Here is a 17,722-nt window from a genome sequence, read left to right as displayed (position 1 = left end):
ATTTAATTAAAAAACGTTTTTTAATTAAATTCTCAGTAGCACAATATTTATATAAATTTTTCTATTTATTTTTAGCTTCGAAAATATCAAAGGAGTTAAGATATTAAAGAGTTTGATAGCTAAGACAATTTCTAAGTTCGTTTTTATATCAAGAGATATTGTACAAATAAATTTTATGTATTATTTTTTACAAAAACATTTTTATTTTTTAAAAGAAATCTTACTTTATCTGTGATGTACTTTTATTTGAAGTTATAAGAAACCTTTGTAATGGGAGCTTGTTTTCCTATTTCCTTTTTGGCAACATTGGTTTTGACAGCTGATGTACGTTTGGTGATTTGCGCTGTTCGCAGGAGTTGTGGCTCTGTTACTCCATTAAATGAACAATGTTGCGAAGGAATTTAGATGTGAATCCTTAAAAAATACAAGAATTAAAGCTTAGTAGGTCGTTCTGCCACAACGCGGAGTTTTTGGTGAATAAACCCTTGAAAAACTGTCCGATGATTGAATTTTTATCGACAAATTTTGTTTAGCAATGTAACTTTTTTCTGATTAAATGGATACGTGAACAAGCAAAAACGCCGTATTTGGATTGAAGAGCAACCGAAAGCATAACAAGATCAATCAATACATCCAAAAAAGGTCAGTTTTTGGTGTGAATTAAGCGGGCTGGTCGAATTTTTGACCTTATTCTTCCATAGATGATGTGAATTGCAACGTTATTAGCAATGCTGAGCGCTACCGCGAGATGGTAACAAACTTGTTTTTGCACAAAACTGTCATACAAATCGTCGTCCACACCAATATTCGACAGTGAAGAATTATTAGTTGTAGCTCATAAACGCCTTAATCACGAATAAATAAGCTATTGTCAAAAACTGATGATAGGGTTGGTGGAGGCGTGTAGTTCAACGGCCTTAATATAAGTCTCTTATTTCGTCTTCCCAAAAACTGTTGAGTGTTTGAGGCAGAACTTTCGTTCATCAAAGAAGACCTCTCTTGGTTCAGAAAAAATATGATATCGTCTGACGATATACACATCTTCCCAGATAATTCACCAAAATTCCAGGAAATTGCAAAACTGGCGAACTTGCAAAAAAAGGAACAACTTTACATTTGATGAGAAACAAATACAACATTTGTTTCCTCTAGCAACTTCTAAATTAATACTTACGCATGATACCATAAATAAAACAAACCATAGATGGCCAATACTTGGTACTGAATGCTCTAGACATTACCTCCGTTATGGGAGTTCATATAGTACACTGCTTAATGGGAAGTCTTGCTTTTCGACTTGGAGCTAATTTAAACGATTATTGCAGAAACTGCATGAATGAAGAAGAAGAAGTCTCACTTTCTATGTTCACGTCCTGCCCTATCACAAATAAGAAGTCTCTAGGAAATTCCGACAAACATTGTCTCAAACGCTTCATAGCTAGCTCTAACTGGTTCAACGAAGAAGATTCATGTAGTATCGGTAACTGATCAAGTATTTTGGTAAGTTTGACGGTTTTCCTGTCAACAGCCACTTATACTTAACCTAACCTTGGCTAGCCAAAAATAGCACCAAACAGTGACATGTCGGGAATAAGAAGGGACCTCCAAACACTAATTTATGGAGCACCTGCACGGAAAGAAGTGTACAGCATTTATGATCTGTTATATTCCTATATTGTCTTGCAACAACTCCTATAAGTATGGGATTATGTACTATAGTGTATGGTACCACAATCTTTGCTTGTAACACATGGGAGCATAGTACGTTTGACGAGACAGCATTGCCTTTAGCCTTATTGGATAACTGTCAATAGTGCATGGGTAAAACTACTGTATCGATATACTTCTACAATAATAAGGGACATAACAATAATGTATAGACTTTTCTGCTAGGAGTGTTGTACATGTCGCCAGTCAGTATGGGCCTGACTCTGGCATTGGCATATCGGCTATAACTATTCTTGATGTTACTATTCTCATTATGGCCAAATTAACTATGCTTACAACTTTTTTATCCAATGGATATCTTCTAAGCCATACAGTATTGCGTTCACACCCATACTGACGTTGTATAATATTCGCAATGTATTTTTTTCCGTGAAGTTGATAAACCTAGGTTTTTGTCAACGCTTCAAGCTACGTTGTTAGTAATAGTACAGTTTTTAGTACAGTGTCAAACGTCAAAAGATGACTGGTGCTCAAAAAGCTTGCTATTCAAAGAGAAATCAAAGTTTTTAAAAATAGTGAAATTTTAAAACTTAATGAGGTTTAGTAAGTTTCAACCATTTCTTAACTCTATAAATTTAAGTTCAATGGTTTAATCTAAAAATTGAAGAACGACGTTCGGCAAAATTTCGAAAAAGAAAGGACTTATCTACATAGATTGAGTTCAAAATGTCAGTGTCATAAAAGATCGTAGTGTCAAGATAACCCAGCACTGTTACCGTGAATTATTTGATTTGTTTTTGTTTAATTTTCAATTTAAATGACTTTTTTTTATTCTTTCTCTTCTAATCCACAAATAATACGATGTGACTTTTAACTAAAATACGGTCATCTGCATGAATCCATGCTAATCTAACAGTTTTTTGTTTTGACCTGCATCTTCTTGGCTTTCGAATTCGCGAATCGTGATTTCTTATTCTAGCGTAAATAATAATACAAATAATAATAATAACAATAATAATGATCACAATCACAATCAGAGCGTGCGGGGAGCTTCTCCATGGGATTTTGTTTTCTATAGCTCCCATAGCGAATCAACTATATCCATGACAAGCACGTTGCCGATGGAGATGGAGATGGTTTGGTTTGTGCAACCACCATATTGGAATCGCGAGCCATTTCAACTGTACCTTTATTATGAACCTGCAAACCTGAGGTCTTCTCTCGGATTTCCAATCATAACTCTTCCAAAGTCTGACCACCATCTGCTAAAGGAGAAATAAAATAAATTTCTGCCGCACAGCTTCAGCGTACCAGCGCAGCGCAATGGTCTTCAATGTTATATACCTCTTATTGTTGCCTGGATGATGGTGTGGTGGTGGTGCTCTTTGATGATTCTTCGACAGGGTTCTAGATTTCACAGAGCGGTATATACACGTGCCAGCACCCCTGGGCCCTGCCTGACGCCCGCCAAACGACGATTACCCACATCGCCATTCAAAAGACAGCGAATCCATTTATTTGCGGCAATAAAGATTTTTTCCATTTTTCTTGAAGCCCCATCGTTTCCTGGCCACAACACAGCGGCACAGCGTAGCGTAAAACAGCACAGCACTGCCCTGTCAAGCCATGCGATTGTGATTGGTGTGACGCGATGACGCCTGCTCGAAACTTATACATGGATCATGAGTCCCTTGGTGCGGATGGTGGGTTCCTGGGATATGTTCCAAATACCCACTGCAATCTGCTCTGCTCTGACATAGAAACCAGAGACCATCATAGCAAAAGAGTCATTGCGGCGCTGTGGCGACTGAACGACTGTACACTGTACAGAGGTTGTGTGGTTTTTGGCTTTTGTCGCTTTTTATACTTGAATACGAGTACGCTCTATAGGTAACTGGAGTAACGAAAGATTGGCAGGAGCTGCTCCTCCGACACCAACTATTCCCAATTGCACCATAAGAATAGCCACCAAAAAGGTAGTTCCTCCAGTATAGTGTATGTTCTTTTTATGATGATGGTTGGGATTGGGACCATCATGGCCAGCCGGCTCCAACTGCTTCAGGGTCTGATTAATTTATTTGAAAATTGCGTAGGCAAAAGCGTTTCAAATAGAATATTGTAGTCCAGTGTGCAGCGTAGTTGGTTTTTTCTTGTCGAGAAACGAGAACAGCAAGAGGACAACCTATGTCTATGAGGAACACAGTCAATATATAGGGGCACCCAGGGATTTATATACAATTTACTTTTTCATTGCACTACTGATGGAGCTTTAGAAAAATGACTTACTTTATTCCAACGAAAGGGAAGAAGAAGAATCCTTATTTATGAATTTATAGTTGTGTTAATTTTGTATTCCTTTCGTAGCAGAACTTTAATAGTTTAAAGTGGGTTTGACTCATTCTGATGAAGACTAGGGGCATAAATTTGCATTTTTTTAATGAGTTTTATATAAGCAATCATATCAACACAATAAAGGGAATATCATATTTTGGATGTATAGCTAGCAGAAGTACAAACTAATAGAATTGTAATAAACAATTTCAAGAAATTGTCTGCACTTAAGATTTATTCACACTGAAGTTGAAGACGAATCCCCTGAGGGTGAAAATCGGATAGAATTTCATAAAGGAATTTTAAGTAGTAAGTGAAAAATTCAAATGTCTTAGAAACATTATTAGCTGGTGCATGTTTAAAGTAATACAAAAAATGCTTAAAGACCTCATAAATGCACAAACTTAACTTCCTATACAAAATACATTCTTTAAAAGTAATACATCAGTTTAAATTCTATTCGAACAGGAAACAATAAGCCTCTGATGGTTTGCTCAGAAAGCAATAAAATCAATGCTTTTACTGTGATTCAATAAAAAATTATAGTTCCATAATTTTCATAATGCTACCTTTTTTTTTAAAAAAATGTAGACAACCATTCCACTTTGTTGACCGTTTTGCAAGTTGAATGAAAGCAATATCAAAAACTTTTACAACCCCATGTTAGTTGTTGCAAAATTTTAACAGTAAAACTTGAAAATGGCAGTTTGACAATTCCATTAAGTCAATAAAATCAGTTTGTTAAACTATAGTAAACAAAACCAACCAAAATCCTAAGCTGAGTGCTCCAAAACTTAGAGACATGGTGGAAAAACATCTTAAGATTCAAGGTAATGATGAAACAGTTTGTAGAGTTCTACGCAGATCAGGATTAAATGGTTGGATTGCAAGGAAAAACGCCATTCATTAGCTAGAAAACATTCATTAGCGTCATGGTCATGTAAAGGTTTGGAGTGCGTGCTCGGCTTCTGGGGTCGGTACCTTACATTTTATTGAAGGAAATATTTATACAAATATCAGTATTTGAATATTTTGAAAAACAAATTTCAAAAGAAGTGCTGAAAAACTTGGGATTGAAAATACTTTCCACTTTTACCTAGATAATGATTCGAAACACTCGGCTGGAATTGTTAAAGAATGGTTTTTGTACCACTGTCCAAGGGTGATAAAAACCCGACCGCAATCACCAGGCTTGAATATTATTGAACATTTATGGCAAAAATTGGAAATTGAAATTCGTAAACATGACATTTCGAACAGAAGTGATCTTAAAAGGGTTTTATTGGAGGAGTGGAATAAAATAAGCCGTGACTACAACAAAAATCTTGTAGAATCTATTCGAAATCGTCTTAAATCTGTTATAAGATAAAAAGCATACCCGACCAAATACTAAAAAAAAACTTCAACACGCTCTTACCATTCTTCTTGCTACTAAAGTTTTGTTGGGCCATTTTCGCTGTTTGATGATATTAATTTTTTTCTCGTTATTTTATTTTATTTTGGTATTTTTTAAATCAAAATGTTGAAATATTTTATGTTGTTAGATAAAGAATACATTATTCTATTGAAATAAACAATTTCCCGTTTTATATTATTGGGTTTAAGTGACATTTTCTTAGAAAAAAATGTCAGCTCGGTGTGGGCCATTTTCACTGTGAGCCACTGTAAGTACAAAATGACATTTCATGTTACCAGTGCTGTCGAAAGTACAAAGCAGTATGTTTATTGTTTATTAAATAATATAGGAGGATTCATTCTTACGTTTCTATGTACGGACAACTTTCTCAAGAAACAGAAGATTTGTAGAATTTAAAAAAAAGTTGTTTTTATAGATTAAAGTAAAAATTCATAGAACCAAATCTCAAATATATTACAACAAAAACACTATCGACTTCAATTAAATTTTATTTTCTATAGTTTCACAAAATAAATATAATTTGAAAAATGAACCAAGCAACAGTTTTGTTTATAAACCAAGAAATAGTTTTAAGGAGCAAAAAGTAAAAAAAAGGATGCGGTCCGAACTGATAATATTAAAAAAAAAAAACAATTTGTATCAGATAAAAAAGTTTGAAGTCGATATAGATAATTTAGTTGAAAATCATTTTTGTTGTTTTTGTAGGTTTTCATTTTTTTAAAGTCAAAATATTTATTCCTTATAAAAATAATGCTTATTTGATTTTTTTCTTAGAAATTATTACTTAATATAACATAAATGTTTTCTCTGGAATGAAATAAATTTGAATTCAATACTTTAATCTATTCTCAAGAAATTCGAGGTGAACATCAGTTTTTAACAATTTTTTAATTATTTTTGTAAACTTTTATTAAAAAAAAACTATTAATTGGATTTTAAAAAATAAACAAATCTTGAAAACAATGTTTTTATAAGACAAAATTAATTTAAGGGCAATAACTTCAATTGTTGATAAGATATTTAAGTCTAAAGCCAATTTTTTAGTGCTATTTTTCTAAAATTGTACGAGTAAAAATGTTATTCTTTGTCTTTAAGTCTTACAATTGGTATTTCACTTTCATCTATCTTACCAACAAACTGTAAGTTATTTTCAGCCGCGTTTGATGAGTATGGCTTAAAAACATTCGCAAGATGTTCAGCGAAAAGGTTAGCTTTTTCTTTCGGATTACCGATCCATTTCCCATCTTGAGATTTCAAGGGCGAGTTTTGTAACTGCAGTCTTTTCAGGCGCTTGGCTGCTTTCCATAGCGTAAAAACCGGTTGAAGCATCAGTTGTTAAGTTCCTTAGGAATGTACTGAGTGATTGATTTTTGAATTTGTAAATTTGTTTTTTAAGATTGTTGCTTATACGTTGTTTTATCATCTGGAAATCTAGTCTTTTGCCATTTTCTTCGAGCTCTTCTTTTTTCGCGCGTGGTAACATGAATAGTTTTCTATTGCATTATCTAGACTTTGCCCATTGGAGAAATAAGTTTCGGACACCAGGCAAATATCGATATGTTCTAGATCTAAAAAGATTTTTTTTTCCATGTAGCGATTTTAAGTGTTCTGTGCATCATTGTTTTTAAGAGCGACTTTTTCGCTTAGCAGTTTGATATTCAAATCCTGTTTATAAGAATAAGTTGAATCATTTATTTTATGGAAGTCTCTTCATTCTTCCGCACATTTTTAACAGTCTGAGAATAGGCTTTCTTTTTATCGCTTTTACTTTGAACAGCATTTTTAGGCGGTTCCTTCTTAGTATTGTTTTCAGCAGTTAAATGGGTATTTACTGTGTTTCTGGGTTTGTCTCTAGCAGATGTATTTTTGCTTCTGAACTCTTGGAATTTTTTGGCAACTGGGCAGCCTCTATAGCTTGCCGGGTGATTACCCTTGCAGTTTACACATTTTGCTTTCTGATCTTTGCTCATAGGACAATTTTTAGTTGCAAACTCTCGGTTGCAGTATTTTTGGGTATGACCAAAAATTTTGGCAACGTTTTTACTGCGGAACAACTTTAGATTTTCAGAGTGGTTCAATTTTAACAGCTATGCCCCAGATTGATCTTACTTTATAAATCTCCTCGAGACTTTGTTTGCAGTCAAAAGTAAGCATAAATAAAGGCAGTAACCTCTTACTTGTCATCGATTCTTCGGAGGAGTTTTTAATTGTCTCATTCTTAAATAGATTGACTGCATCAAGGTCTTGGAAGCCTTTTTGTACAAGATCTTCTACTACTTCCTCGGGAGAGCACGAGAAATGAAGACCTCTTGCTACTACTTTTATTGACCTTGTAGCTTTGTTATCATATGAGTGCCATTGTATTTGGTGTTTGCTCAGTTCTTCAGTGACAGTTCTATAATTGTCAGCTTCTTCGACTGTGACTTTCCAGTTGCCTTTGTTGTACGATGTGTATTTGCAAGCTTTTTTAGTACATTTTTCTATTATTTTGTTAAGATCTCCAAAAATTTCAAATCCTGAGATCATAATTGGTGGTGGTGTAATTTTTGTTGCAGCCTTTAGCGTAAGATATTGATTTAGCTACCACTTTAGTTCCTGTAATCAACTCTTTGTTGTTATTTTCGGTTTTAGAACTTTTCTGATTTCTTGAACTAGTCTCGGGACTACGTTTACGTTTCTTTGTGTTATGATTATTTTTATTTTTCTCAGTTTCAAACAAGAGCTCTTCTTCATCAGTTTGATATTCAGGTTCAATATATTTTGGACTTAACTGAATCGTGGACTCTTTCTTTCTTGTCAAGCAAGTAAACTTTCTCTTCGAGTTTTTTCACTTGCAGCAGAAGACTTTGAACTAGAACTTCAAGTTGGTTTCTTGCCGATATTTCAATTTGCCATTCAAAAGGTCATGCAAAAGGTCTAGGGTTCAATCCCTGCCTGTGCCATCTTAATTTTTAAAAAAAAAATAATTTTCGCGGGTACTGCCTCTTGCGAGGAATTGACAAATCCTTCAAGAGTAATTCTTGTCATGAAAAAGTGCTTTCTCAAACTAGCCGTTCGGATTCGGCCTTAAATTGTAGGTCCCTTCCATTCCTGACAACAGCACTCGCACACAGAAATGGTTGAGAGTTGTAAGTCACTAGGCCCTGGTTCACAACGGACTGTGTCCGCCACCCTATTTGATTTTGATTTGATTTGATTCTTCAAAGTAGTTCTTTGATTTTGATTGGTCTTTCTCTTTGACTTTGTTGGAACTCTGTAGATCTGTGATATCGATCTCTTCATTGATCTTGGTTCCTTTTTCGCTGATGTTTTTAACATCTATTGTATTGTTTGAGGTTGTAGATGATGTAACCCCTGAAGTAAATTTGTTTCTGGGAGTTCTTTGCATCTTTGAACTCCGTCTCTCAATATTTGTAAGCAATAATTGGTCTTCCCCAGAATCCATAGGACCGACCTCGTAAGAGAGTGGATTTACCAGTTTCACTGGAGTGTCACCTGGGGTATTTAATCTAGTCGTTTTGTTGATTGCCATAATTTTGTACCTTAGTGTTCGTACTATAAATAGGTCAGTTACTTCTATTCATTTTAACCCTAAGAAACAAATGAGTTGGAGAATGCTAAGATAAGAAGTTAAATTCGTTTTAAAATTAGCAAATTAGTTAATTCTAAAGAAATTTATGTTGTTTACATTTCTTAAAATCTTCAGAAAAATTGAAATTACATTTTTTTCAAACGTGTCCAAAATCTCTATAGAAAATAGCTTAAACTTCGATTATTGCCATGAATTTTTTGAAGTTATGCCTTTCAGGTGCAAATGTATAAGTTCGCCAGTGGGAAGTTATCAGTGCAGGGCGAATCCTTAATTTTTGCATATTTTTCTGCCTGGTATTGTATAGTGTATAGACGATTTTGGTAAACATGAATTCTAGTTACCTCTTGACAAATATAAAAATAAATTATAAGGAATTCAATAAAATAGAAAAAAAACTATTAATTGCAGAATTCCTATCATAAATTCTTCAAATATTTCTTTTCACAGCTTTTTACCTTTTACTGAACTTATAACCTGAAACTTTATCTAAGAACAATTTTAACTGTCTGAATTCATTTGATACAATTTCATGACACGCCGTTAAATTTTTCAAATTTCTTTGACACCACCGTTCTTATCTTTTTCTACAATTTTTGTTTTTTGTTACACAAGACCGCAGAGAAATTGTTAGCAATAAAGTTATTTAAAAATTTGCTGTGAAGGTGCTTAAGTCTTATAAGCTATACATGGATTGTGTAAAGTAATTTGAAATGTCAACCACCGCCGATGCGATGAGAACCTAGATTGACCATCAGAAAAATGTGAAGTGGCGTAGGTAGGTTTTTAGTAAGGTAAAATATAGTGAAGTTCCAATGTAATTGATTATAGATTATAGAAATAGTTCGATAAATTTTACTCACTTCACGTAAAGATTATCTCATGTGTGGAAAAGTTTCGTTTTTGTTTCTTCTTATTTTTTTAGTAAATTTTCCTAGAAATCAAGATAGAAGAAAAACATGTTTTTCATTGAAGGAAGAAATATCTCTGCAAACCAGCAGAAGAAGAAAGAGAAGAAGAATGAATATGTACATATATAATAGTATGGCAAAGATATATAGGGAAATATTTTTGTATCTTTTTATTTCTAGGAAAGCCAAGAGGATTACCATAGTTCGAAAAGTATTCTAGATCTTTGTTCGAAAAAAATAAATGTTTAATAAATTTTATTTTTATTTCTCTTATACTCATGAAGTTAGAGATATAAACACATAAAAACACATATGTATAGTAGGAAAAAAGGCTACTGTTTTGACTTTTAGATCAAGACTTTTTCGAAGCACATTGGGATATTTAGCTTGCAGATCAGACCAAAAATCATTATTTGCTTTAGAAATGTTCTTTGTTAAACGAACGTGTTGGCCAAAACAAGCGCAACTTTAATTGCCTCGATTATTAAATAATCAAAACAAATTTAGAATTCAATTGGTACTGTATAATTTTGTTTTTAAAATTTAAATAAATATTTGCAGTTTCTAATGGAAATAAAATAAAATAGTTTTTGTAATAGTTCATTAAATATAGCACAATTATTTCAATATCAGGCTGGTGAAAACAAAAGCAACTTTTAAAAAATATATATATTTTTAAATCTTATTAAAATATTGCTAGTATTTGATAGCAAACAGCTTGTTTTTAATAAATTCAGCACGTCTTCGAGTCATGGAGGCAATGAAATTGCTTATTATGCTGTTTTCGATGCGTTTTTATTTTTTCAACTAGTCCTTACAGTTCGTCGATCTACAATTTCCTATAGATTTTCAATGGGGTTGAGATCTGAAAACTGTGCTGGCCATCGTAACACGTCAATTCGGTTTTCACGGAACCACGTCTTAACCGTATTGGACGTGTGCTTTGGGTCGTTGCCCTGCTGAAATATCCATTTCAGAGGCAACTGATCCTTAGCGTGTGACAGCCATCTATTTGGTGAATCGGTTCTATTTCATACAATGAAAAACATCCCCACAATACTACGTTACCTCCTCCGTATTTCACAGAAGAGTAGTTTCGTGTGTAAAGTGGTCTGCGAACACGAACATCGCAACCCTTGAAATTGAATTTGGAATCGTCCAAAAAGAGTTCGGTCCTATATTTTTTAACGATCCCAATTTTAATCTCACTCGATTATTTTATTATTATTTGGTGGAAATAAAAAGATTTTTTACTTCAAGTTACGCGTTTTTTTCATTTTTTTTTTCAAGACTATAAACACAAATGTTTTGACCAAAAATTGAAAAGTAAATTTTTTTAGTTTTCTCCAATTTTTTTTTTAAATATACAAAAAATATTTGTTGCAGAAAGTTACCTAACAAAAAACCGTTATGGTGTTTTTAAGTTTTCTCAAGAACTAATTAACTTATTCCAATAATTCTGCTCTTATACTGCCGCGATAATATTTCTTGATCACTATTCATTTTTTTTTCGAAACTCAATATCTTGAAAATGGTTTATGCATTTTTACGAAATTTAAATTTAAAACTTATATTAAAAATTTTTGATAACTATTTTTGAAATAAAGTTAAAATATTTTACATTTAAGAAATTAATTTAAAAAAAACCGTTTAACGATTTTCAAATATAAATGTTTAAAAAGTGAGGTATTTTTTGTTTGAGAAATCTAATGGCGTGTAATTTTTTGTAAACAAACTTTTTTGGTAGGTTCATTTTTAAATCTTAAAATACAGGAAATATTTTTTTGAACGACCCAGTCGTGTATTTTATTATTGTGAGTTTTGTAATATAATCGTAATGAGAAAAAATATTTAGAAATACCTTATTTGAGTTTGCAATACAAATAATTGCATAGCTAAAGTTTGTTTCTTTTTTTTTAAATTGATAATTTTTGATACAAGTTTTCGAGTAAAATTGTGATGGAAACATAAAAGTTCTTGGTTATTTTCAAATAAAAGGAGCTGCGTTACCTTTTTAACCTTCTTACTTTTTTAACCTTTTTACCTTTTTTTCTAACGAAATACTGGCAACGTCAAATGATACATTATTAACTTCCCATAAGAAGTTATTGTAATCGGTCCGATTTGTCGAATTGAAAATGTTTGACATTTGTCTACGTTTCAAGGCCCTTAGAGTCTAAATAAAAGATTTTTAAAAAGATGTCTGTGCGTTCGTGTAAACGTCCATACGTCCGTACGTTCGTGACGTTTTTTTTTGTCGTCCATAGCTCAAGAACCAGAAGAGATATCGATTTTAAATAAATGTTGTTATATAGATTATAATGCAGAAAAGGCTCTCAAAAATATTGTGTCGGTGGTTTATATTTACCATAGTATAGTTTAAAAATGGTTAAAATTTTGGTTAAATCTCAATATCTCACGAACCAATAAGGCTAGAGACTTAAATTAAATTTTATATTATTTGTTGTAACGAGATATATTTTTGAAAAAAAAATCCAAAACGGTTTTTTTATAAATCAAAAGTATTTGTCACCTCAAAAATCTTACGAATAAAAATGATTTTATCTCCAAAATAATTTTTTGCAACGAAGAATAATGTTTTTAATATCTGGTAAAATTTTGAGAAAAATCAAATTGACAGTTTTTTTATAAAAAATAAAAACCTAAAAAACATTACTCAAAGTTGGTGAAAGTTCACTTTCAACTCAAATATCTTTTCAAGAATTAAAAATATTGGCTTCAAACTTATTTGTCTCACAAAAAATATTGTTTTCGCCATTCAGTAAAGATTTTATAAAAATCCAAAACTCAATTTTTCCATACAAAAATAAAATCTACAAAAAATATTACGCAATTTTTCTTGAAAATTGATGTTCTCGATATCTCGTGAACAATGGAAGGTATTGACTTCAAATTCATTTCATTCATTCATCAAAAAAATTTAAAAAAATAGTACTAAAATTATTTTAAAAAAATCGTTGGCAAAAACAAATTTTGAAGTCAAACTATTTCATTATATGCAAAATATTATTGATGATTTTTAAATCTTTAAGAACAATTCAACTGTTGACTTTTTTAAAGAAAACACGAAAACCTACAAACCGACAGACGGGAAGTTATCAATATGGATCGCAATCGCAACCCAGCCTCTTTTTGCGCAATATTTTTAGTAGGACTTTCATTTTTGTAAGAAACTTATCAATAAGTTTTTTTTTTGAAAAAGTATTATATTGGATACAACAATAATTAAGAGTCTGTTTGAAATTATTTGGGTCGTCATTCAATTTTTAGCAGCATTTCTTTAAACACATTTTCAAACGTTAAGTACGTTATTCTTCGCAGCATAAACTTTTTAGTAGGTTATACCATTTTTTCGTTAAATATAATTATTTCTTCAAAAGATATTGACGCACAATTTTAAACGAGTTCGTAAAATTTTAAAGCAATCTTTAGTAATTTGATAAGCTTAGAACATGAATTTACTAATTTTAATTTCTTAACAATTATCTGTACAATTAATTTTTTAAGAGCAGTAAATTTATTGATCCAGTCTACACTTGCCAATCCCAGTTAATAGAACCGTTTAAGCTTGTTTGCTTTGTTCATACTTATACTCAAATTAGCGATTCAATTGTAAGCAAAAACGAAAAGAAAGGTTACACATTTTTGAGTCGGTTATAATAAGAAACTTCATAGAAAAAAAAAATAGTAATTGATAAAATGGTGAACCCTTAACAATAGGTTTTTTACAATTGTGCGCCACTATGAAACAAAATTAATTTTAAGTCGATGTCTCTCGCTTTTTAAGATATTGTTAAAGAAAGAAGGTATACCAAATGCAGGAACCTTGAAACTGCAAGAAATGCCAAACTTTTCACATAAAACTTAAAATGAGAAGTTAAAAAAAGATGTTTTTTTTAATGCCGAACTTTATACTCTCCGAGATAAAATTTGAAAAGTTTAAACTTGTTTTTATTTCATTTCGAAGCATATTAAGACAAATTAAGCCATATCACGGTTTATGCAACATTTCCCGATACAACAAAAAAGTAATATTGAATAAATGGAAAGTTATATTTCGGTATAAATTTATCAAAATTAAAAAATAATTTATCAATTTTCGCCCTTTAGCCGATTTTTACATTTCCCCATGTCGACCAATTAAACAAAGTTAAACCAGTTTAAAAAACACTTAATTGTTACAATTATTTGATTTTTTTTATATCCTGGCTGCGTAATTTATTAGCATAATTTTTTAATATTTTTCCCAATTTTTATCACGATTATATTTTCATTGGAAATTAAATTCCCCAAATAAGCTTAATTTTTTTATAAGCCGTTCAAAATACCATTTAAAAAAAATGTTCAACTTTATTAATAAAAAATATTTGTAAATATGCAGACGAATGAACTACAACCAGAATATATCTCTGAACTGATGAACATATCAAAGCGCAGCATTTATATCAGAAAATATGATATCACAAACGAAATTCCTTTAAAATTATATCTCTACATAAAACAATACCCCATCACCACTTTAAACTCAGGTATTTCAATTAATTTTCTCTGATATTCCATTCACAAAATTCCAAATGAAATGTTTTGCTAAAGATAAAACAACAATATTCCCCAATGGGTAACCCTTTTGGTCCTTGCCATACAAATTCCATATGCCCATCACCTTCATCAGCTTTACACAAGCTGTATAGAGATAGACCCTGCTTATTGAGCGCCCATTGAGTTCAGTAAGTGGGGTATTATATTTAAGCAAAAACGTAAAAACAATATATTGCAAAAAAAAGGTAACATTTACCAGTGGCGAAGAATTTGCATATCTGTGCGGAATACCAATGAGCTGGATATCAGTCTTTGTCAGGTATTGTCGAAAACAATGTGGAAAAACCGCACAGCCTGTCAGAAAACCGACTTTAGGTTGGTTCAGTACAAATATACACAAAAACCAAATATACTACATACAGAAGCTATATGACTTGCTTTGTGCAACTCTCTGCAGCTGGGTTGTAAATGGTGGTCATCATTGTTGATGTAGGGGAGGATGCGAAACCCGAATGCATTCAGCCCTAAACACAAACATCATTCCGAACTGAACCATCATTTTGGGGAATACTAGGAATTAAATTAATTCTACCAGACTTTGTTTTTTTTATTTCTCTGTTTGTCGTCGCTTCTTTCCAATTTCACAGAGACTCCAATGTTTTTGTTTTTTAAAGATAGACTATGAGTTCGTCGTCGTCGGTAAGGTGTTGCACTTTAATTTAATGATTTTTTTTTGTTTAAACAATTTTGTTCAGAAGAGTGAAGACTAATTTTGTTTTGTTATCATTTCTCATTGCAGGCCAATCAGCAGAACTCCCGCCACCCAAGTGTCATATCTGCAGAAGATTCCAACGCTTCCTAGGCACTTCTCGAAAGAGGGAACCCTTGCTGGTGTGATCAACTCTGCGGGAGGCATTGAACCACGAGGGACCAGTGGTGGTGGCTTGCCAAGTAGTTCATCTGCCAGCGCTCTATACTCACCCGCCGGATCGCTGTCACCTCCGCCGCCCTTGGGAAGTGTCCTTCCAACGTCACCGCTTCCTATGCAGAGGCAATTCCATCCACCGACTAACCAATCCATGCCCACAACATCGAATGCTCTAGGACTGCCATCGTTAAGCGACCGTCTCCCACCACCCGTTCCGGCAAATTTGCAAATACCAGCTACCTCCATCGGTGGTGTCCCAACGGGTGGCTTTCCACAGTTTCTTCCCCATCACCAGCATCCGACGCATCATCATCATCAATTGCATCAGCATCATCAGCAGCATCAACACCAGCACCATCATCACCACCAATTCCAACCGCATCAGCAGCAGCATCAGCAGCACCAGCATCAAGGTGCCAAATTCAGTTCTTCTCAAAACATCGCCAATCTTTCCGGCAGTGTTGGTGGTGGCAGCGCTGGCGGAGTTGGAGTTGGAATCGGCATCGGAGTCGGAGTCGGAGGTGGAAGTGGTACTATCAGTGGAGGAGGCAAAGCATCGACATCGATCTCGTCACCATCGCCTCCATCGTTGCTCCACCATCACCAGACGACGCATCCTAGTTATTTGGTCGGACAACAGTTGGACATACAAAGGCACTCACAATCGGACGATGACAGCGGGTGCGCCCTCGAGGAGTACACCTGGGTGCCACCTGGACTCAGACCGGACCAGGTAAAAATGTTTACATCTATTTTTAACGTTCTATTCCTCCAAAATATAATGAAATGGATATAGGGATACACTTCTCCAGAGTGCCATTTCAGTGCAGTGCATTGAAGATGACGATGAAAGCTTGTTCCATCAGCTTCCATTATAGGCTGGCATTTACAATTTACACGCTCTGTAAGAAATAATTCATTAAATTGTATATTTCATGGTACGTTCGTATATAGATGGAACGAAACATGCTTAATGTCATTCAACATATAGAAGGGAACATCTTCCTCCTTTTTCATGCTCTGCTTCTGCAAAAAGCAATTATAAATTTTGAAAGCCTATTGCATCTATTTTGTCCTATTTAGAATGTGTCGGTCTGACTTAATGTATATCTATCTGTATGAGCTCCATGAGCTCGAGTTGGTTGAAATTAATGAGAAAATTATGAAAGGATATCAACATAAATGCGGTAACTAACATGGTTAACAATTTTTAATAACATTTATAGCTCACAACATAAGTTATAGAATAAATAATTCACAATATTCAGCTGCACACACATAGGAGATGACTTCTCTTAAATATTTTATACAAGTTAGGGCGTTCCTTATATTAAAATAGTGTTGAGTATTTTGGTTTCTTTTGGAATAATCCAAGTTCTACGATTTTATATTGATTTTTAGCTTTGCTGATTGAGTTTTGAAAAATGTTTTGTATTCTTAAACCCTAAAGCCCATGGAATTTGAAGCTTACAACAGTTTTGTTTGTATTCCAATTGATTCATGATAAGCTTACATTTAAGATACAAAATCTCTTTCAATTCAAAAACAGCTACATTAATGATTTACGAATTGGATGCTTTCAAAAACGTAAAAGGACAAAACTTAATTCATTTTAATTTTGTGTTGACATAAATAACAAGTTAAAAATGATACTTCAACTCCTTTTCTAAACTTTTCGGGTAATTCAAGCCTTTAGTTTCGAGTGATAGAGAATTCCAAATATGTATAGATTTTCCAAAAAACTGACTTTCGGATATCGTACAATTGAAGCACAGAATCAGGACATTCAACAGACAATAATAATTTGTATTGAAAACAACAACCGAATCATCATGTTCCGGGTTTATCAAACCAAGACCATATATTCGCTCTGACGAGTATTGCCAGGAGATCGATGTGGGACGGACTAAATTCTCTGAATGGTTTTAAACAACATCAGGTTTCCCCCAAGGGTATATATTAAGCCCGATATTATACTACTTGTTTATTGATGTACTTTCGGATGGAATACTCTTTGCCGGTATACAAATCAAAGTTTTGCTATACGCCGACGATTTAGTTTTACTGGCTGACAATCCATCTACCCTTCAGCGACAAATCAACAAACTTAATATTTTTTGTGAATCCTGGAGTCTTTGCGTCAATACCTACTAACTAGACAAAAATTATGATTTTGGAACTGCGTCAGAGAAGAAGACTCGCAGAAGAAAAATGGTCGCTAAACAACGCGCCTATTGAGGTCGTTAATTTCAAATATCTTGGAGTTTTGCTGTATTACAATCTTAATATTTCGAAACATGTGAAAGATAAAAGCAACG

The 17,722-nt window shown here is 33.2% G+C and overlaps 1 protein-coding gene across 2 annotated transcripts in view; it reads left to right on the top strand.

Annotated features, from left to right (window-relative positions):
- LOC129949432 (protein prickle) overlaps window positions 1-17,722 on the top strand; it is a 186,971-nt gene that overhangs the window by 143,120 nt on the left and 26,129 nt on the right. For both annotated transcript variants that reach the window (XM_056060886.1, XM_056060888.1), the window contains one exon: window positions 15,276-16,137. In XM_056060886.1, coding sequence (XP_055916861.1) covers window positions 15,276-16,137 — 862 coding nt within the window. The remainder of the gene's footprint in view (window positions 1-15,275; window positions 16,138-17,722) is intronic.

The sequence above is a fragment of the Eupeodes corollae genome, chromosome 3, assembly GCF_945859685.1.
Source record: "Eupeodes corollae chromosome 3, idEupCoro1.1, whole genome shotgun sequence".
In the NCBI taxonomy this organism is placed as follows: Eukaryota; Metazoa; Arthropoda; class Insecta; order Diptera; family Syrphidae; genus Eupeodes; species Eupeodes corollae.
This window is presented reverse-complemented; position numbering and strand designations above follow the sequence as displayed.